The sequence below is a fragment of the Vulpes lagopus genome, chromosome 8 (assembly GCF_018345385.1).
Source record: "Vulpes lagopus strain Blue_001 chromosome 8, ASM1834538v1, whole genome shotgun sequence".
Taxonomy (NCBI): Eukaryota; Metazoa; Chordata; class Mammalia; order Carnivora; family Canidae; genus Vulpes; species Vulpes lagopus.
Genome location: NC_054831.1, coordinates 118,505,464 through 118,525,718, shown reverse-complemented (window position 1 = coordinate 118,525,718; position 20,255 = coordinate 118,505,464). Strand labels below are relative to the sequence as shown.

The 20,255-nt window shown below is 57.5% G+C and overlaps 1 protein-coding gene across 3 annotated transcripts in view; it reads right to left on the bottom strand.

Annotated features, from left to right (window-relative positions):
• The window catches only part of COL16A1 (collagen type XVI alpha 1 chain), a 48,912-nt gene that overhangs the window by 9,674 nt on the left and 18,983 nt on the right, over positions 1–20,255 (bottom strand). For 2 of the 3 annotated variants that reach the window (XM_041767863.1, XM_041767865.1), the window contains exons 33-59: positions 19,826–19,948; positions 19,679–19,732; positions 19,424–19,465; positions 19,044–19,079; positions 18,896–18,949; positions 18,655–18,723; positions 16,931–16,984; positions 16,809–16,835; positions 15,981–16,040; positions 15,747–15,794; positions 15,562–15,615; positions 12,209–12,262; positions 11,954–11,986; positions 10,379–10,495; positions 10,254–10,295; positions 10,082–10,168; positions 9,237–9,281; positions 8,264–8,308; positions 6,435–6,488; positions 5,817–5,870; positions 5,284–5,337; positions 3,853–3,897; positions 3,683–3,736; positions 3,321–3,356; positions 2,917–2,979; positions 640–711; positions 423–476 (exon numbers count right to left, since the gene is read on the bottom strand). In XM_041767863.1, coding sequence (XP_041623797.1) covers positions 423–476; positions 640–711; positions 2,917–2,979; positions 3,321–3,356; positions 3,683–3,736; positions 3,853–3,897; positions 5,284–5,337; positions 5,817–5,870; positions 6,435–6,488; positions 8,264–8,308; positions 9,237–9,281; positions 10,082–10,168; positions 10,254–10,295; positions 10,379–10,495; positions 11,954–11,986; positions 12,209–12,262; positions 15,562–15,615; positions 15,747–15,794; positions 15,981–16,040; positions 16,809–16,835; positions 16,931–16,984; positions 18,655–18,723; positions 18,896–18,949; positions 19,044–19,079; positions 19,424–19,465; positions 19,679–19,732; positions 19,826–19,948 — 1,530 coding nt within the window. The remainder of the gene's footprint in view (positions 1–422; positions 477–639; positions 712–2,916; positions 2,980–3,320; positions 3,357–3,682; positions 3,737–3,852; positions 3,898–5,283; positions 5,338–5,816; positions 5,871–6,434; positions 6,489–8,263; positions 8,309–9,236; positions 9,282–10,081; positions 10,169–10,253; positions 10,296–10,378; positions 10,496–11,953; positions 11,987–12,208; positions 12,263–15,561; positions 15,616–15,746; positions 15,795–15,980; positions 16,041–16,808; positions 16,836–16,930; positions 16,985–18,654; positions 18,724–18,895; positions 18,950–19,043; positions 19,080–19,423; positions 19,466–19,678; positions 19,733–19,825; positions 19,949–20,255) is intronic. The other variant, XM_041767866.1, reaches the window with a different exon arrangement.

Below are 20,255 nucleotides of genomic sequence, written 5' to 3'. Positions count from 1 at the left end.
CAGTGAATCTCAGTTCTCTCTAGAACCCCAATTTTCCTTCTTTGGGGACCCGATGGTGTAGATCTTGATGCTCTGCCCTTTGCGACTCCCCATCCCTTTCATATGCCCCAGCAAAACCAGATCCAAGGAGCCAGGGTGACTCCAGTCTTTCCGTATCTGCAGCCTACTCTTCCTGACACCCAGCCTAGTATCTTTAGCTGCCTGGGCTTCTGGATGTCAATCCACTCCCTTGGCTGGCTGCCTTTGGTGAGACCCAGCTCATCCAACCTGGTTAAGGTCACCAGGAGAACTGAAGAACCCAGGGGCTCTGGTGCCATCAGAGCAGTGGGGTGAGAAGCAGATGGAAGGAAGGCAGCTCATCTGGGTTCTGTTGACTTTGGCTCTTGGAAGAGGAAGAAGGAAAGGGGTAGCTATCATCTCACCCTCAAGCCAGGCTTGCCGTCCTTCCCATCCAGACCATCCAGGCCAGCAGGGCCCTAGAAGGAGGAAAAAGGCATATCTGCATACTTGTGCTGGAGCCCTAGGCAGCAAGAGGCCTGACCAAGCCCTTTCACCCTGTCCACCCCTCATCCAACTCCCGCCCCAACTAAGCACGCACATGCACCCCTATGCACACATGCACACAGCTCACACGCTCACCTGAATCCCAGGAGATCCTGGTGGCCCAGGGGGACCAGGCATGCCTGGTGGGCCTCGAATCCCTTCACTGCCCTGGAAAGAAGCCCACCCCACAACAAAGTCAGCAGGGCCTCGTCCCGCTGGGTGCTGGGCATTGGGACGAGGCACTGGGCACTGGGTTCTGATGATTACTGGAAATCAGGACAGCTGGTTTCCAGCCCCACTTCTGTTCTGGCCTAACTGGATATACTCCACAGCACTCCCCAGGAGGATCTGTCTTCATCTGCAAAGCAGCCCCCTTCCCACACTGTTCCACGAGGAAGGGACAGAGCCTATTCAGTCTAGCATCTTCTTCGGGTTTGATTCAGGGACTCAATGGGTGCTCAACTAAAGGCATACATTCAGTTCACGTCGGTCCCAACATTGCGCCAAGCACTATATAGCCTCTGATCCTTCCAGATGAAAAAAGGGTGGCCCCTGTCCTCAAGAAGCTCACAGTCACTTTCAGAAGAGGGAGCGGCTCACTCCAGCCAGGGGTCAGGGAAAGTATCACAGAAGCATCACCAGACACTAGACTCTGAAGCATAGCTGGGATTTGGACAAGTTGGGGAAGGACAAAAGGGCAAGCCAGAAGGAACTTCAGAGAAGGATACAGATTTGGAAGTGGTCATTTGCCTGGGGAGCCCATGTGAGGGATGGGGTGGGAGGTAAGGCCGGAGAAAGGTAGGGCCTAAATGGGGGGCATGCCCTGAACACTGTGCTAGACTCTATATAACAGACCAGTGCTTTTCAAACTGTACTTCTCAGAGCCCTAGACGTTCCTGGAGGAGTGTCAGAGATGGGTGCACGAAGTGGGACCCCAGAGGGTGGGCCCAAACCCCTTGCCCCTGTCTTAGCCAGAGCGGCTCCACTCATGTCTGTTTTATACATTGAAGGTTCACGTGAGCTCCTGTGTGATGAAAGGGCCCGGGGACTTCAAAATAAAGTCTGGGGACCACTGCTCCAGGTACTTGGGAGCCATCGACTGTTCAAAGCAGGAAAATGATGAGAATCAACATGTGAACTAGAATGTTTACTGGAGAAGGGAGGGGGGCAGCTTGGTGTGGAGGGCTGCCGGGTGGCCTAGTGGAAAGGGAGTGTCTGCTCTGGTGCAGTGAGGACCCGCCAAGGGGAAATGATCCAGCTAGAGACCCCCTCCATGGGGGGGTGGGGAGGAGAGTCCCCAGTGGCATTGCAATGCCACCAGCTACCAGGAGGGGTCAGCACAGCCCCAGAAAATGTCAGTCCCATGGGGCGTGGAGTGGGCAACCCCTGGCCAGGGGTTTGGGATTCTCTGCAGTGAACAGCCTAAGGAGAGCAGGCAGGACGGGGGCACGGAGCCAGCCCGGAAGGCTCTGGACGGGGCTGCCACCCGGCTCCTCCACAAAGAGCCACCACCACCTCCACCATGACTAATAGGTGCAGGCTCTGGGGAGGCAGGGAGGCACACCCAGCCTCTCTGGGCCTCATGGCCTCACCAGGACAGTGAGAAGTTAGACCAGGGGTGGCCCTTTTGCAAGTCCCTTCTAGCTCTGACAGCTATGCTATGAGTGTTTTCCGATGAAAGAGGCTCCACCCATGGTTGCAGGTCTCCTGCCTCTCCCCTTGGGTCATGAGCCCCCCACCCCAAGCTTAGAAGTCCATTTCGGGCCTCATTATACTACCCAGGCATCACATCTGGGGAGCCCAGAGGCTGGGCAGAGACAGGAATGTCAGCCCCCAGACCAAGGCAGAGCTAGTCTCCAAATGAGCAAGTCAAACCCAGGGGCAGCTGGTGTGGGGGCTCCCCAGGCTGCCTGACCCTTGTCACCAGCTCACGGGCCATGCCTGCCCTCTCTGGGCCCTTGGAGACAATCTGAGCAGGTTCTATGCCTGTTGTTGTCAGACCTGGAAGGTGAATGGCCAGAGCTGCTCTGGCTTCAGGGCTTAGGGGCTTAGGGGGTTTGGGTTTGCAGTCTGGATGTGCTTCCCTACTCCCTGCAGCTCCTCCTCCTTGCCCTGGAGACAAAGCCAGCCCACTGTGCTCTAGTCACCTCCTCTCACACGCCCCCCTGCACCCCCCTGCGTCCTCCCCAGCCCCTGCTCCCAGCAGGCATCCTGGGCTCAGCTGCCATCCTAGGGCCACTGGTCTGTTGCCCTGTAGTAGACATAACCGAGAGTCAGTCCTTGAATTTCCAAAGGCCTGATAGTGTGTGGGATGGGGCATGGTTGCTGCATGGCTCAGATCTGTGCCTGTGGAGGACTTGGGGTCCTGCTCACCTTCTCTGCTTGGGGGCCGGGTGGGCCAGGCGCTCCAGCCTTGCCTGGGAATCCAGGGGGACCCTATATCAACAAAGGAGCGGATGAGAATGAGAGTGGGGCTGGAGAGACAGCTCCCCTTCCTTCTTCCTCCAGGTCAGCTTCACTGCAGTTAAAGTGAAGCATTTTGACTTCCTAGAAACACCACCTAGGAGCGTTTCTGCTGGCTGGCCTGCTGCACCAGGGCCCACCCAGGAGGCTCTGCCCTCCAGGTCCTGGCTCCTGGAATCAGGCCTGGCCACCCAGGCCGTTCCTCCCATGCCTCTTCCCTCCCCAGGCCCATCTCCGTCCAGCCTGGCCTGGTCAGGCCTGCCCCTCCCAAATAGGATCACATCAGACAGAGCTGGCTTTGTGTTCTCACTCACCGGTGGGCCGGGAAAGCCTGGCTGGCCTTGAAATCCCTAGGGGGAAGAAGCAAGGGACAGTTTGCCACGCCACCCACTCTCTCCCTCCTGGCTGCCCAGATGGAAAGAGTGACTGGGTGAGGAGGCTGCCTTGAGCCCGGGGGCCTAGCCCCTCCACTCCGCCCAAGATGACCAGCTGGTGAAACACTAGTCACGAGGTGGGAGCTTACAACTCAAGGACGGGTGAGGGCTGGAGGCTAGAGCTGGTCACCCCTCCACACATGACAGGGGCCACCAGGGAGAGGACCCAGCCCCTCCTCTGTGCCCATCCCCCGGCCCTCCCCCACTGTCAGGACAGCCAGCTACGTCCTGCGGTCACTCACCTGGTCACCCTTCTCTCCCGAGTTCCCTTGGGGTCCTCGCTCTCCTCGGGGACCCTGTCACCACAGAAAACAATGCAGCTGGAACCCAGTCTTTCTTCCCTTCGACCCCAGGGCTGGACCAGGACCAGGAGTCCCCATGTCCACAGTCCCCTGTCTCCTTCTTCACTCACCGCTGGGCCTGCGGGACCTGGGAGACCTTCAGATCCTGGTGGGCCCTGGGCAGACAAAGAGCAGAATCAGGCATTCTGACTGGGGGAGGTAGGAGGTCAGGGGATGGGTTGGGGGGATAGATGGGGGGAACAGAGGCAGAGGCTCCCCCCTGTCTGACTGAATAAAGTATATACACTTTCTACCAGTGCTGGGTTTTGAGGCCTCCTGTGACCTGGTACCAACTACCCTTCCCTGCTTCACTTCCCTCTCCCTGTCTTTTCTGCCTCACTTGGTCAGACTGCTGTTCTCTGAATATACTCTATGCATTCATACCCCTGGGCCTTTGCACAGCTGTCCCTTCTCCCTAGAATGCCTACCCTTCCCCCACCCTTTCTGGGGTTCTTAAAACCTTACCAAGGGATTAGATGGCTTCAATCTCTTCCCCCTGTGGGATTCCCCAGGACAGATAGCTATGTGCCTCCCCCACCCTTCACTCTATTCTGGGCTCAGCTCAAACAGCACCTCCTCAGAGAGGGCTACCGATCCTCTAATAGCACCCTGTACTTCAGCCAGTCCCTAACCCTGCTCTTTCCTCCATTGCTTTCTCATCATTTATATGCATTGGCTTATTCATCTGTTATCTGCCTCGCTCACTGGAATGTGAGCCCCCTGAAGTCAAGGGGCACAAGTGCCTGTTTTATGCACTGTGGCACCCTCAGAATAGCCCAGCACCCAGAAGGCCCTTGAAGAATGTCTGTTATTGAGTAAATGCACATCAGGTCTGCTATATCCCACCCAGGCCTCACTGACATGTGGAGGGAAGGCAAGACTAAGGTTGGGCAGGGTGGTCACAGATGGACTTGGGGTCAAGTCCAGGCTCTGCCCTAACTCACTCACTAACTAGCTGCAGTGTGCTGGGTGAACCATATCCCTTCCTGAGCCTCAGGGATAACCTCACTGATGTGATGTCCTCACCTGATAACAGCCCTTGCTCCTGCACTCACCCAGCCTGGAAGAGTGGCTCTGGGCTTGTGGCATCAGGCCAGGTTCCATTCTGGGTCTGGGGTCCCAGGCCTGGCCCTCCCAAGGCCTGCCCTGCCTGCCGGCCTGCCCACCCACCTTTGCAGGGGAGGAGGAGGATCTCCTGAGGGCCGACTCCAGGCCCCCTGCCCCCTGGCAGCCTCTGCCAGCCCATTTCCACAAAACCTCCTGGGATCCTCTTTCTGGCCTCCCCTCAGCCTCCTCTGGGCAACCAGCCTCCACTGCCTGCTGCCTGCTGCCTGCGTGTGCGCCCAGCTGGAGCGACCCAGGGGGCAGGGAAGCTGGGGTCACATCTCTCCTTCCACGGCTGCTGGGAAAGTCTCTGACGGCATTAGTGGTGGCGGTGGAGGTGGGGCAGGGACCCTTTCTTCCTGACCGTGCGGAGCCCCAGAGCCCCGGCTTAGACTCACCGATTCTCCCTTCTCTCCCGGGGGCCCGATGTAGCCCCGTTCCCCCTTGATGCCCTGACAAGTGAGCAGAGAGAGAGCCGAATTAGCCCCGTGGCCCGCCGTCACGGTGCTAATGCGAGGGGTGGAGACTGCAGCTGGCACACGCTGGCACCGGCGACGAGGACGAGGACAAGGGCTGGGGGAGCGGGGGCACCATGGAAAGCGGGGACATGTCCACCCAGCAGGCTCCTGCCCAGGGTAGGCTTCTGGTGGTCTCCCCTGCTCTCCTGCCCCTCCCCCCAGGAGGCAGGTCCCAGGCTGGGGGCTGGGCGCTCTGAGAGCCTGGCACCTCAGTGTGCAGTGCCCAAGTGGGGTGGCAGGGCCAAGCTGCTCTGTCACAGGGGCTTTGGGGAGCCCTGCACTGACAGCCTGGCAGAGGCACAGGCCAAAATGCTTAGGAGGGAGGGAGCCTGCTGGGGAGATGCATCAGCCTGCTCCCACCCCGACCACCACCCCGAGGCTCTGCTAAGCCACACCAGCATCCCCATACTCACGGGCAGTCCTGGGGGGCCCATGGCACCTGGGTAGCCAGGTTGCCCTGGAGGACCCTACAAAGAAAGGTTGACATTATGGACCAGCCCCTCAACATTTCTGTCTACCCCACCAAGGGCAAATAGAGTAGCCATAGCCAGGATGCCCATCCCAGGGCAGCCACTACCCTGGGCCAGCACGCCCCCAGAGGCCCAGGTTCCTTTGGCTGAGACCGCCACCAAGAGCCTGGGGCTGGGTGACAGGGCCAGCCCGGCCAGAACCCTGGGAGCTGAGCCAGAGAAAAGGCCCAGAGCAGGGAGGATGAGAAGGGGAGTGGGAAAGTGGGGCGTGGAAGGGCCAACTGAATGCTGCAGGAGGAGGAGGGAGGGAGGAGCCCCCAGGAAGCTGCTGGAAGCCAGGAGGGGGCGCTGTTTGCCCCTTCCAGGGAGTCAGGGCACTTGGAGTTCAGCCTCCTTTGATCCTGATGGGGTGTGAAGACCCCCAATCCGAGGGTTCAGGGCAGACAGTTTCAGAAGGAGTTGGCCTCCCATCGTCCACTGGGCAACTATCCCCGAGGGCCCACCTTTGCCTCCCCAGGGCTGCTCACCATCTCCTTCCCCGAGCGGCCAGTGCCTGCTTACCGGTTCTCCCTTCTCTCCTGTGGGGCCCCTGAGGCCTCGCTCCCCTTGAAGACCCTTGAAGAGAAAAATCATGAGGACCTGCCAGGGAGGGCAGTCCCCACCCAGCCCCCAACTCCTCTTCCCTGTCCTGCAGCCTTCCATCCCCAGGCCAGCAGAGCTGGGCATTGCTGATGCCTCCACTCCAGGGTCACCAGCAGGGTGACCGTGGGGTATACCCCAGAAGGATAACTGTGAGAGGCATAGACTCCCACCTAGGGGTACCTCTAAGAACATACCCCCAAGACAGGTAACTACAGAGATATGCTCCCCCTCCCCAGGTAGGTGACGCTCAGAGGGTACCTCTCAGGCAGGTGACTGTCACTGATGTGCCCTACTTTGGGAACTGGCTGGGGTGTATCTTTAGGGGGTTGACACGTGTATGCTCCCCCAAGGGGCAGCTGTCAGGACAGGTATCCCTCTGTGATGTTCCGCTACCAAAATGTATCACTGGAAACCCAACACTTACCTGTACACCCCCACCCCCAGCCACAAGTCAACTTCTTTTAGGGATGCAGGGGAGAGACATGGGAAGGCCCCCAGAGCAGCCTGCTCCCTCCAGAGCAGTCACTGTCACTTTTTGGGGTGGAAAGGGGTATCACTTTCGATCAAAGCCAGAGCCCCCACCCCTCACCCTGACCTTTGTGGATTTGCCACAGCATTAAGAGGCTGTGTCTGCCCCTTCTCTCTCGTGCCCTCACGAGACGGTACCCAAACCTTTCCACAACACAAGACAGATGGCTAGACGGACAGATGGCCCCTTCACCCAAGCAAGCAGAAACAGACAAAGTCCGGCCAGGATGAGGACGTGGGGACAGATGGAGCTGTGACAAGGCAGGGCCCTGCTCCCTGAGCCTCCATCACCAGGCCTGGGAGGAGAGGAGCCAGGCCCCAGGAACACCAAATCCGACAAACAGGAGGTTAGTTTCCGTGACCCAGGACGGAGCAACAGTGAGGCTGGGGATGATTTAAACACACTTGTGACGATGACGAAGGCAGAGCAATTAACGACACCCGGCAGAAGGCGCAGACCCGGGCGCCGGGCGCAGAGGGGCAGGGCCCCACGACACCCAGAAACCCGACTGGCTGGCATCACACGCCCAGCCTTTGGAGCAGCAGACGGGGCCTGGAGCCAAGGAAGAGGAGAGGAAGAGGAGGAAGCTGCGAGGTTCCTCTAGGACGATGGGAAAGTGCAAGCAGGGCTACCTTCGGATCCCTGGGGTGCCCGTGGACGGCCCTGCCGAGCAGTGGGGCAGCAACCTGTGCCAGCCTGCAATGTGAAGCCCTAAAGCTTTGGCATCTCTGCCGGGCTCTGTGCCAGGTGCCTGGCAGGGCCCCAAGAACTACTTCCAGCAAATCTTTAGTCAACAGCAAAGGTGGGAGAAGCAGGAGGCAGAAGTGAGAAGGGAGGAATCAAGAGGCCCCTAGAGGCACCAGCTTCAAATAAGAAGGTGAAACAGCTCCCTGGCCTGGGTTGGGGGAGGGGGGGCAGTGATGTGGGTTTGGGGGGGAGAGAGAAAGGAGACCTTGGGCGGGGGAGGGTGGGGAGTTGACGAAAGAAGCAGGAGCAGAGGGAGAAGTGAAGGAAGTCAGAGACGGGAAGATGTCCAAGCGGCTGGGCCCTCAGGGAACCTGTGTCGTTATGTGCCTGCAGGGACCAAAGACAACATGGAGGGGGGAGGGGGGAAGGGGGAGGAGGGAGGGGGAGGGCTCCACAGGAAGGGAGACAAGCAAAAGCCACAGAGAGCTGGCTGGCGGTGGTGGGGGGAGGCTGAGCAGTGCTAGGTTCTTACAGGCAATCCGGGGGAGCCAACAGCACCAGGAAAACCTGGAGGGCCCTGGTGGGAGAGACAGGCAGGTCACAACTCATAAGCACAGTCACCCTGGGCATCATCTGGGGCAGGGGGTCGTGGGGAGAGGAGATCACAGGAATATTTCCAAGGTGGCTGGAAAAGAGACTCATTGAAGACACCCACTCCTCCCCTTGGCTCCAGGAAGAATGGCTCCGCCATCAGCAGAGATAAGAAATAGCCCCCAGAGTCAAAGGGCCCTTGCCAAGTTCTCTCGAGTCCAGCTGGACACCCTTGCTGGGGTGCAAGCCCATCACGCCAGCAACCTGACCTCCAGATGCCCCCAGCTGGGTGGCTCCCTGCTTCTAAGGTGACTCGCCACCAGCCACTTGTTCTCCAAAGAAAGCATTTTTGGTTCTTTCCATCTTCCCTGATCACTTCTATTTTCCTGCCATAGCAACACCATGGAGGACTCCAGGGGAGACATCCCTGGTCTGGCCTCTGTAGACCTGCCCTAGAGATGGCTCTACAGAGCAACATGGGGCAGTTCTGTGTTAGCCCCTAGCCCCTGTAGCGACTGGTGGCGTGGAGGCATGAAGGAATCTGGTCAGGTTGCCACACACTTTCCTGGCAGCCAAGACCACAAGCCAAACGTCTAGGCCCTCCCACTGGAGAGTGTGGGACCATTGTGTAGGACAGTGTAGGGATGGGGACAGGGAGACAAGCGGGTGCCCTTGAGGGCCTCCCCCTAAGCAGGACCATAGGCAGAGCAGGATGGAGCAGGCCAGTTCCAGGGGCTCGGGTGGTGGGAGTCCACAGTCCCCACCGATGCTCTGATGAGGGAAAGGAGTGGGCAGTAGAATTTCCCTCCTTCTGCCCTGCCCAGCTTCCTGGATACAAGACAGAAGAATGGTGTCTGGGCATCAGGACCCTTTCAAGAGCTTCTCAAGTGGGCCAGGAAACCACGGATACTTACAATAGGGCCTGGAGGACCCGGGGAGCCCCTCATGCCAGGCGGACCCTGCAAAGGAAGCCAAGGGAAATGGAGGAAGAGGCTCAGGCCCCCACAGAGCCCCAGGATCTCTGCAGCCTTCCTCCCAGCTCACCACAGCCAGAGTCAACAGAGGGATGGCAAAACAGGGCCATTTTAGCTGATAGTACACCTTTCATTCAGTTCATTCAATCATCCAACAAACATTTATTGAGCAGCTATTATGTCCCAGGCACTAGCCCAGGTGCTGGGTACACAGCAATAAACCAAACATAAAAAATCCCTGCCTTGTGGCACTGACAGTCTAGGGGAGAGGTGGACGGTAACAAATAAAACAGGGGCTGGCATGTGGTGCTCAGCAGATGCTGAGATGTATTTCCTAAATAAATGAAATACATAGTATTCAGAGGGTGACACCTGCACTGCATGGACTAGAGGTTTTAGGGTTGGTGGGGGGTGGTCAGTTTCCAAGATGTCAGGGGAAGTCTCCCTGAGAAGGTGATCTCTGTGCAAAGGGTGGAAGGGGCAAAGGAACGAGCCCCAGAGAAGAGATGCAGGCAGGCGAAGCAGCTGGCGGGAGCAGAAAGGTGTCCTCTGGGCCAAGAGCGGCCAGTGTGCCAGCAGAGCAAGGGAGTCAGAGCCATGAGACATGCCAGGTGACCTGAGACTCAGAGCCCCCCGAAAGACTCCCAAGAGACAGGGCACCACCGGAGGGCCCAGGAGGACATTTGGCAGGGATGAAACCCATCCCCAGGACCTGAAGGCCACTTGCGTGGAGAAACCAGCCCCCTTGGAGCCCTGCCCAGACAAGGGCCCGGCCGAGGCCTTACCTCTTCTCCTCTCTGGCCGGGCAGTCCCGGAGGACCGGGCAGGCCGGGGCTTCCAGCACAGCCTGGATCCCCCTCACCGTTGTCTCCCTGGAGTGGGATGGGGACGGTGAGCTGAGCAGCCAGGGCCCTCCCTGGAAGCCCCGGGCACGGGCGAGGAGCAGGGGCCACTCACCCGGGCCTCCTCAGCTCTTGGGCGCTCCCGCTCCGCGAAGCACTGAGGAGGACAAAGGCCCTCCGTCAGGTGAGGCAGTCGAGCGCTCTCCCTCCACCAGGCCACCCCGGAGCCCAGCCTCCTACCCGGGCACAGCTGTCCAGGCCTGGCACGCCGGGGATACCCTGGTCTCCCTTCTCTCCTTTTTCCAGGAGCCCCACTGGGTGGGCTGTCTGCCCCTGGACACAGTCCCCGCAGATGCTCTGACGAGAGAGACAGGAGAGGGCAGCGGGGCATGGGTCCCGGAAGGCCAGGGCGGGCCGAATGGGGGAACCCCACCCCGAGCTCAGCCAGGGCGCCCTGCCCAGCCGTCCCCCCTCCCCTCGCCCACACACACTCTCTCTCCCCAGCCATATCCCTGCGGTAGCTTCGCTCCATCCTCAGGGGACCCAATCCCAGCACTGGCTTTGAGTTTCCTCCAGGAAGCAGCTCTGTGGGGCCAAGCCAAAGCCACTTTCCAGACAGGCGTGTGGGAGGAGGCGGAGGGGCCTGCAGAGGGACCATCTGTCCCGGCTGTTCCTGCAACCTGCACCCACTGTGAGGACATGCCACGAGGATTCAGGCTGAAAAGGCCGGCTCCAACCACAGCTTCTCTGCCCAAGGGTGCAAAGGAGCAGCTGCAGGAGGAGCCAGGCCCTTTGCAGACACCCTCTGGGATGTGGCTTGCCCTCCTGCCCCAGTAGATTCTGACTGTCATGGGCTCCTTGGTTCACCCATCTGTGGAGGAGTGTCCCTGGACCTCTGGGCAGGATCTACGTTCACTGTTCAATGCAGAGCCCAGTGATAATGGCTGGCATTGACTCAGCACCCATGATGCCAGCCATTGTAATAGGCCTTTGCACATTATCACATTCGCTCCTGACAGTGCAATGAGGCAGGTAATCTTATAAGCATTCTGGAGATGAGAAAGCCGATGCTCAAAGAGACAGTGTGACTTGTCTCAGGTAAGTGGGAGCCTGTGCTGGACTCTGCTCTGCTTTGGTCTGAGGTAGCACTCTGTCCACAGGTCAAGTCTTCCTCTGGGGTGCCATCTGACCCCTTCTCCAGACCACACACTCAGTTCCAGTTTGAGGTCCTCCACAGAGCACTTGTCGAATCCTGCATTTGGAGTCATGCAATCACCTGCCTAGGGGCAGGACTTGGGGTATCCTCGGCTTGCCAGGAGCCAAAGGGAGAAGAAATGGGGCTTCATTGCCACACTCCATGGTGATCCAACCTGCAGCTGCTGTCAGAAGGTTAATCCGACAGGAAGCTACTTCTGGAGACATCTGCTGTCCAAAGCAGGGCCGGGATGGGTGGTGGCAGGGCAGGCAGTCCTCATGCTCTGGCCTATCCAGGCCCTCGGGGATAGTGGTAGGTCCAGGGCTCTGGCTGGCCAGTACTAGAAGGGGGTGACCAGGATGGCGGGGGAGGGGAGCTCTGGAGAAACCCCGGAGGATGTGGAACTGGTGGAGAGGAGAATCCAGGTTTTGTTTCCAGAGGCGACTAAGCACAGGAGGCCTGTGTCACCCTCGGTGCCAGATGCTTGGAAAACGCATGTTCCCTCACCAACAGCCCCATCGTGTCTGCAGCTCTCCCTGTGTGGTGCTGAGCACTTCCCACAGCGATCCCATTAGGAGGCTTCTCTGCCAATTCCTCCTCCTTTCCTCTTACCCTCTTACCTTAAGGAGGTGCTGTTCTATTGGTAAGGACCCCTGCAGGAGACAAGATGGGAGGGCTCAGGCAGGTGAGGGGAAGGGGGTGGGGGACTGATGGGATCAGAAGGAAGCCACAGGCCACCCTGGCTTCTCCATGCCTTGCAGGAGGGAAGGAAGAGGGCCCCCACTGCAGCTAAGGGAGCTGGCACAGGCAAGCTCGTCCCTGGGAATGGTGGGGAGGGGGCTGCGCAGGGCCCACAGTGCCCCACCAGTACCTACCAGTTCGGCGGTGAGCCCAGGCTGTCCAGGCAGACCAGTGTTTCCAGGCAATCCCTGCCGCCAAGAAGATACTGAGTGAGTGGACTTGAACCCGAAGGCAACCCTGCTTCGTGCCCACCATCCCCACTGCCCCTTCTCTTCCTGCAGAACCAAGAGCCCGGCTGGTGCAAGGCTGGCATCCATCCTTAGCTCAGAATCTCCAGACCATTTGTGGGGACAGTTGAGGAGGTCCAGAAGGATGACCTCCCCCCCGCAAAACCAGTCCAGCAGGGAGTTAGAGGAACGTCCAAAGTCAGGCAGAGGGGCTTCCACATCATAAGAAATGACATTTCTTTCTCATACGGCTCCTCTATAATCTCATCGAATCATAGCGTTGATTCAATGAGATTGAATGCAGAACAAAGACTTCAGAGAGGCTAAGTAACTTGCCCAAGGTCACAAAAAGAGCAAAGGGCAGAGGTGAGATTTGGAGTCAGGACCATTGACTCTTAACCATGATTCCAGCACCTTCCACAAAAGACATTCCCCAGAACACCTGTGGACACAGCAAGGCGGGGGCTTGGGAGCCAGACCTATGCAGGTGTAAGCCCCTTACTACTTCACTGGTAATTTCTGCCAGCTTACTTGGAAAAAAAAAATCTCTGTGCCTCAGTTTCCTTATCTGTGGAACAAGGATGGTTTACAGTGAGGCGTAAAGGACACCGTGAGTGTGAGGAACTCAGGTGAGGTGTTTGCCACATGGACTCCCTGTGACCCTTGCAGGCTCTCAATGCACATTTGCATATTAAATACCCCACGGAGGCCTGGGAGTATGTTCCAGACACAGAGGAGGCGTGCATTAAATACGTGTTGAGTGAACGCACCACCACACACCCGGCTCTCCCCGCCCGGGAATTCCTTGGCCAGTACTGAGAGCTGGCCTCCCTTCAAGTGCCAGCTCCCAACGACAGAAGAACATGCCACCTTCCCCTGCGAGCCCTCCCTGCTCCAGGCCAGGCCCTACCAAGGCCCAAGGGGACTGGCGTCAGCCTCCCTCCCACAAGCTCCTGTGCCACTAGTTCTGCATCCTGAGTGGGTTTACAGGGTAACAGGCTGAGGACAGTGCCTGGCGCAGGGAAGACACCATGAACCTGTTCGTGATCCTCATGCACCTAAATTAATCTGCCCTGCTCCACCTGCCATTGCCCGTGGGTTAGCTCTAGCCTGATACTTGGTTGACTTCCCTGCCCTGTCCTCCTAGAACTAAATGTCCCATCTGTTGTCCTACCAGAGAAGCCAAGAACTACCCACTCACTAGCTACTATGTGGCCTCAGGCACATTGCTTGATTTCTCTGCCTCAGTTTCCCCTTCTGGGAAATGGATGGAGGCTTACAAGAAATTACATTACTTGAGCAAATAAATGATCTCTCTCTCTCCCGGCCCATTTCTGAGCCTGAATACAGGAGCTGCTGGGCCCTCCCTTCCTTGAAAGGACTGCAGGGCTGACCTGACAAGGAAGAGCCATATCTTGCCTGGCACAGGGCAGGTGCCTATTCATGGCCGCCTCGGCTTGGTCTCCGGCACTGGCTTGGGGCGAGGACTCCAGTGCCTGGGACCAGACTCTGCAGCTACTCTTTTCTGCCTTGTTCTCCACCCGCATCTCTTGGCAGGGTTCACACTCCATCAGTGTGTTAATGGGTCACTTTCCAATGACTCTCATGCTTCCCCAAGCAAACTGCAAGACCCCTGCAGACAGACTCCCATTTCCTGGCGGTGCAGCAGGATGCTGGGGCACTTGGTAAATGTGTGCTTGGCCCATGGGGGACTGAGAGTTGGCTCTAGTTCTGAGCTCTTGATGAGACAGAGAGAATTGGATCCCGGCAGAGACTCCCATCAGCAATGGGGACTCATCAGAACAGATTCTCACCCCCAGGGTGGCAGCGGGGGATGTATAAAATCTCCAGGGCGGGAGGTAGGGGGTAGGGGAGCAGTTTGTAAAAAGCTTCCACGTGATTTTGCTCTGCTTTCTTCAGGAGCTGGGAGCCAGATATGCAGAAGCCACTGCCTCTCCCTCCTAGGACCTTCAGAGAATGGGACCTGGTCTGTACGCTGCTGGGGAACTGTCCTGCAGGTCAGCGGCAGTGAGGAGAAGATGCCTGGCACCAGGGAAGCCCAGTCCAGCGCTGCCAATTCCTAGCCACACGACCTCAGGGAAGATACTTCACCTCTCGGAGCCCATTTGCCCAGCTGAGACTTAGGGATAACACCATCTGCCTATCAGAGTTGATGTGAGACTCAAATTAACGAGAGAATGGATATAAAATAATAAAAGTCATCACTGGCCTAATGATGGCTAATGCCTCCTAAGCATTTACTATGTGCCACGCACGGTTCTACTTCTACATGTTTTGCACATGTTAACTTGTTTAAAATTCACAAAGGCCCCATGAGGTACATGCTGTAATTATCTTCACTTAACAAATGAAGGAAGTGAGACAGAAAGGGTGAGTAACTTGCCCGGCATCACACAGCTAGCATGCGGCAGAGCTGGGATTCAAAGTCAGGCTGACGGGCTCTGGAATGCACTCTCTCATCACTGTGCCACACGGATCTCCACTCCCACTGCTCTCCCTTCCCTGTCTCTGGCCTCCCTGCTATTCCCCCAACTGTCAGGCCCAGTTCCGCCCCCAAGCCTTTGCACCTGCTTTCACTGTCAGGAGCTCTCCCTCACGGGCCTACTCACTCATTTCCTCTAAGTCTGGATTCTTTCCAACCCTCTTCTCAAACATCTTCCTTGCCCTCCTCCTACTTTCTGACCCCACACCCTGCTTTATCTTCCTTCTCACCACAGATCACTTTCCAACAGGCTGTCTTCCATTTTATTTCTCTATCTTGCCTATTGTCTGCCTCACTTACTAGAATGTGTGCTCTAAGAGGGCAGGGATTTTTATTTTTGCACCCTGCTACGGTACTAGCACCTAAAATAGTGGCCGTAACTTAGCAGATGTGCAAAGATATTTGTTGCACAAATGAATGTCGCACGCTGCTCCAGAACACTGGAGCACCACATGAGCGTAAAGGATTGTTGGACCCAGATTCTGGGTTCCTGACAGCTGACCAAGGGCTGAGCTTGGCCCGAGAGTCAGTAGGGTGTCTGGGCCAACACACAGCAGGGTGTTCCTCAAGAAGGCGGGGACTGCCCACAGCCTGCCCTAAGGGATCAATGGCCCTCTCCCCATGCCGCTCTGAGGAGCAGGAATGGAGAGGAGTGAGGACGGCATGCATAGGTGTTGGGTGGAGGCGCAGCACACAGCCCAAGCCCTGCCACCCTGCCACCCTCCCTCCCAAACTCCCATTCTCTCTCCCCTTTTACCTGTAGCCCAGGCATTCCAGGAGGGCCAGGTGGTCCGGGAACCCCTGGGGGACCCTGAGAGAGAAAAGAAGCAATCAGACCCAAAAGAAAGCTCTGCCCCACTGCTGGGGGGCAACAGCATTAGGGTGGGCAAGCCGTGGGGCGCTGGCGGACACGTGGAGACAGAGGAGACAAGCGACACACACCTGCGGGCCCGGCTGCCAGGAGCTGCCCATCCAAAGTCCCGGAGCACCCTGGGTGGGAGTGGGGGTCGCAAAAGAAGGGAGAGGTTATAGGCAACGTCCACACCAAGCGCAGGGCTGCGTGGGGAGGCAGCTGGCCCAGGCGCAAAGCCCTGCGGGGGGGCCCTCGCATGTTGAGCCAACACAGGAAGCCAGGCCTCGCCCCCGGCTGGGGGAAGGGCTCTCAGCACCACTTACCGGCATGCCAGAGAAGATGGGATCCCCCCGAGAGGGGCAGGAACACTCCCCTGGCTCGCCCTGAAAAGACAAGAGCCTTTGTCAGAGTCGGGGCAGGGGGCAAGGATGGAGGACCTTCTGGAAACCAACATCTGGGAGGCAGCCCGGGTTCTAGGATGAAGAGGCCAGGGTTTAAATCCAGGATCTGCCTCTTATGACTGTGTCCTTGGGCAACCTGTTCAACCCTCTCGAGCCTCAGTGTCCTTATTTGTAAAATGAGGGTAATAGCACCAAATGCAGAGACTGTCAGGAGGGTGGAATGGATGAACATACAGAGTTCCTGCCACTGGGAAGCCCTCAGCCCCAAATTCTGGCTTCTGGGTAAGCCCCAAGTACTGTAATTCCTGTTGGTTTGGGTTCAGTGTCAGTTGCCACACAGGTGTTCTGCCTCCAGGACACTCACGGCTTGGCCACTGTTGTCCTGCTCCCCTTGGCCGGGCCCCGTCCCCCAACACCTCTGCCCTCTCACCACTGGTCCTCCCCAACTTAGCTCCTGCCCTGGCCTCTGATTTAGGCCCCATCTGCAAGTGCAGCTGCCCCTATGGGTGTCTTGGAGCTCTCTGGGTCTCCCAAGATCCTGGCTGTGCCCTGGGCCAGCAACCAGGTGAAATGAGAAATGTGCAGGGCCCCTGTTTCCTGGAACCAGGGAGCTGGGGGTAGCAAGGAGACCAGGATGACTCCTCAGCCTCCATCCCCCATTCCAGAGCCAGTCCCATGTGTACAGATTCCCTGGGGGGCGGGGCTACTGTTAACCTCCCCACATACGGGCCACAGGGCCTTGGGACTCACCTTCTCTCCCTGAGGTCCCTTTTCACCCTGCAGGGAAGAAACACAGCGAGGTGAGTAGATGGGGTGTGAAGGTGAGACTCCCCCTGCTAGAGCTTCCTGCTGCCCTGAGACATCATACTCACTGGCATCCCCCTTGCTCCTGGAAGTCCAGTTTGTCCTTGCTGTCCATCGGGGCCCTGAAGGGAGAGAGCCTAGGGTCAGTGGTGAGCCTGGACTGCAGCCAGCCACGGGGCCCACCTGTAGGGGAGGGCGATAGCCCATGTTCCTGGAAAGAAGGGCCTCTGGCACAGGAGACAAGGAGCAGAGGAAGGAGGAGACGGGCATTTCCTGAGCACCTTCTGGGTGTCAGGCACCGGGCCAAGTGCCTGTCACACAACAGAATGGGATCCCCCTCCCAGCCTTGCAGGACAGTACTGTTCTGCTTTACAGGTGAGAAAACTCAGGCTTCAAGAAATGTTGTAATAGATTCCCCAGCACGACTGCACCCAGCTACAGGAGGCCCGAGGTCCCCTCTCCCTCTCTCTCTCTCTCTCTCTCTCTCTCTCCACCCCCACTTAAGCACTTGACACACACTCTGTCCTCTGTCACAAAGGTTACCTCCGATGACTTAGACAGAGACAGGAATTTCTGCTTTTATTTTTCACCAAGAATTTGGAGACTGGCTGTCACTCATGTTGGGTCACACCACGAGCACAGTGTGGCAGGCGCCCCGGCAGTCCAGCTCTACCGGGCCACGCAGACTGGCTGTGTGGACATGGGCAGGTTCCTGGCCCCTCTAGGCTTAGGGCTCCCTCAGGGGGCTCTATCAGTGATTGCCAAACTGGAACGGAAATTTCTCTAGGGATCCATAAAGACAGAAAAGATATCCTTCACTGGGCTATTTTCAACATTACCAAAAGCCCAAGGAAATTACACATTTGCTCACGACCTGGCATGGCACAGGCTGGCTGAAAGGTAGTGTTTCTTTGATTTAGGCTAGAATTATACCATCTCGTACAAGTCTAGTAGGTTCATGTGGAGTGGAAGCAGACTATTATACAGGTATTTGATGAATGAAAGTGAGCAAATGCATTTAATATTACTTAATCTATGTGATTTGTTCAATAGACACATCTTTTAAAACGGAATCATTAGTGGGACAGTCATAAAGAGAGGTCTTTGAGGGTAATGAAGTTGAAAGTATTGCTGGTCTCGAGACACCTGTGCTGTCCAGTAGGGTAGCCCATAGTCACGTGTGCTTATTTAAATTTAAATTAATTAAAATTAAATGAAATTTAAAATTTAGCTCCTCAGTTACACTGGCCACAGCTCGAGCACTCAATAGCCACATGTGGCTAGTGGCTACCCACTCGGGCAGAGCAGAACAGAACATTTCCATCGGCATGGATAGGTCTATGGGGCAGCAGCCATTTAGAGATCCCCCAAGACCCAAGGTCTGAAGTGGGGGGTGGGTGAGTTAATATACATGCTTTGCGACAGGCAGACCTGGGTTCAAGTCCTGACTCTGACTCCTCACCCTCTGGCCTTCAGCTTCCTCATCTATGGAACAGGGACAATCACAGCCACTCCCTTACTGGGATATTGGGAGGTTTAAGTGAATCTCTGTTGGTCTAGAGCTTAGCACAAGGCTAAGCTGTCACTGCTCCAAAAATTGTGATGATAAGTAATGTCCATAGTCAGGTGCCCCAGTCCAGGCAGTGTGGCCCTCCTTCTTGGAGGCTGGGCTTCTTTCCTCCCATGCCCCATGCTGCCGGCCCCGGTGGGGTCAGCCCCGTGCCCTTTTCCCAGCAGCAAGAGCCTTGGCCCCAGCAAGACCTCCAGCACAGCGTGCAGAGAGGACCCTTACCGGAGGCCCAGAGACACTGGCACCAGGGGGCCCCATAGGCCCAGCAGCTCCTTTCAGCCCCGGAGATCCCTATAAAAGAGAGGACACAGAGGCTAACAGGGGCACCAGGCAGTTGAGATGTATCAGACCAGGTCTGGGGTGGCCCTGTGATAGGCATGTCACAGGTCCTGTGCCCCCTGTCCCCTCTTCCAGGGCACTCCAAAGGATCTCAGGGTTAGTGCCTTATGAGGCAGAGGCTCACCTTGGCGCCCTTCTCTCCAGTGGGACCAGGAGGCCCTCGAGGTCCTGGAAATCCCTGCAGATGGAAGCGCAGTTGGTTAACCCCTACCCTAAAGTGACCCCTTCCCACTCCCCACCCCAGCCCTCCTCCAGGCCCAGAGCAGACGTACCTGAATGCCAGGCAAACCCTGGACTCCAGGTTCCCCCTGCAAGTCAGAAAAGACAGAGTGGGCCACAGCTGCCCGAGCCAACCTGTCCCACTGACATACCTGGTCAGGGTGGGGAGTATCTACCAGCCAAACTCAAGAGAGCTCCCCAGGAAGACTGTGAGGATGAGAGAGGCAGGCAGCAGGGGGCAAAGGGAAGATCCTCCACAGAAGTAATGGCAGGCCAGGGCTGCTGCCCAATTCCTTATCTCAGAGCTGTGCCCTTGAGCATCTGAGGGCAAGCAGAGCTCTGTAGCTGGGGAGATGGATAGGAGCGGGCAGCTGGCTAATGGAAGTGCTGGGGGGTCTGGGGCATGTAAGCAAAGGTAAGGCTAAAAACTCACCTGGGGCCCTTGGGCTCCCTTTCCTGGAGACCCAGGCTCTCCCTGAAGAGGTAGAAGGACAATCCTTAGCTTGAGATTCCCCACTCACCCTTAACACGTTTTTCTCCAATCTCTTCCCCTTAACCTCTTCACTTCCATCTCCTCCTACCCTGTAGCTGATCTTCCCCACTCCAGACCCAATGCCCCCATGTGTCTGCCCACCCCGACCCCTCACCACACATACCTGCAGCCCAGGCTCCCGGGACCAACACATACCTGGATGCCCTTCAGTCCTGGGGGCCCTTGAACTCCAGGTAGACCAGGCTGGCCCTAAAAGATACAGGTGGCCCATGGGTCCCGCAGGTGGAAGAGAAGGCAAAGCTCAGGCAGGCAAAGACCAGAGGGTTGGCAGCCGGAACTCACCGGTTTACCAGGCCGGCCCACACCTTCTGGGCCTGGTTCTCCTTTGGGGCCAGGCTTCCCAGGCAGTCCCACCGCATTCGTCACTGCTCCCTGCAGGCTGGGGCAGGCACTGCACCCGTCACCCTGGTCAGAGACACAGCCAGGAGCCCTGAGCCAGGGCTGACAGCCAGGCCAGCAGCAGGCATCAGAAAGGGAGCCCTTGTGCCCCTTGAGAGAGCTCTGCCCACCCACTGCCTCCGCCTTGGTCTGGGAAATAAAAATAGCCGCTGACACTCCTTGCCCTTCTCCTGCCTGCTGGGGAGAAGGGCTGAGGCCTCTCCACCCGGTGACTCTGGTATCCTGTAAGGCTCACAGCTTGACTCTGCAGTCCTTCCCCTCGTTAGCTCTCAGGCTGATTATTTTTTTGCTCATGCAACGAAACACCCCCTGC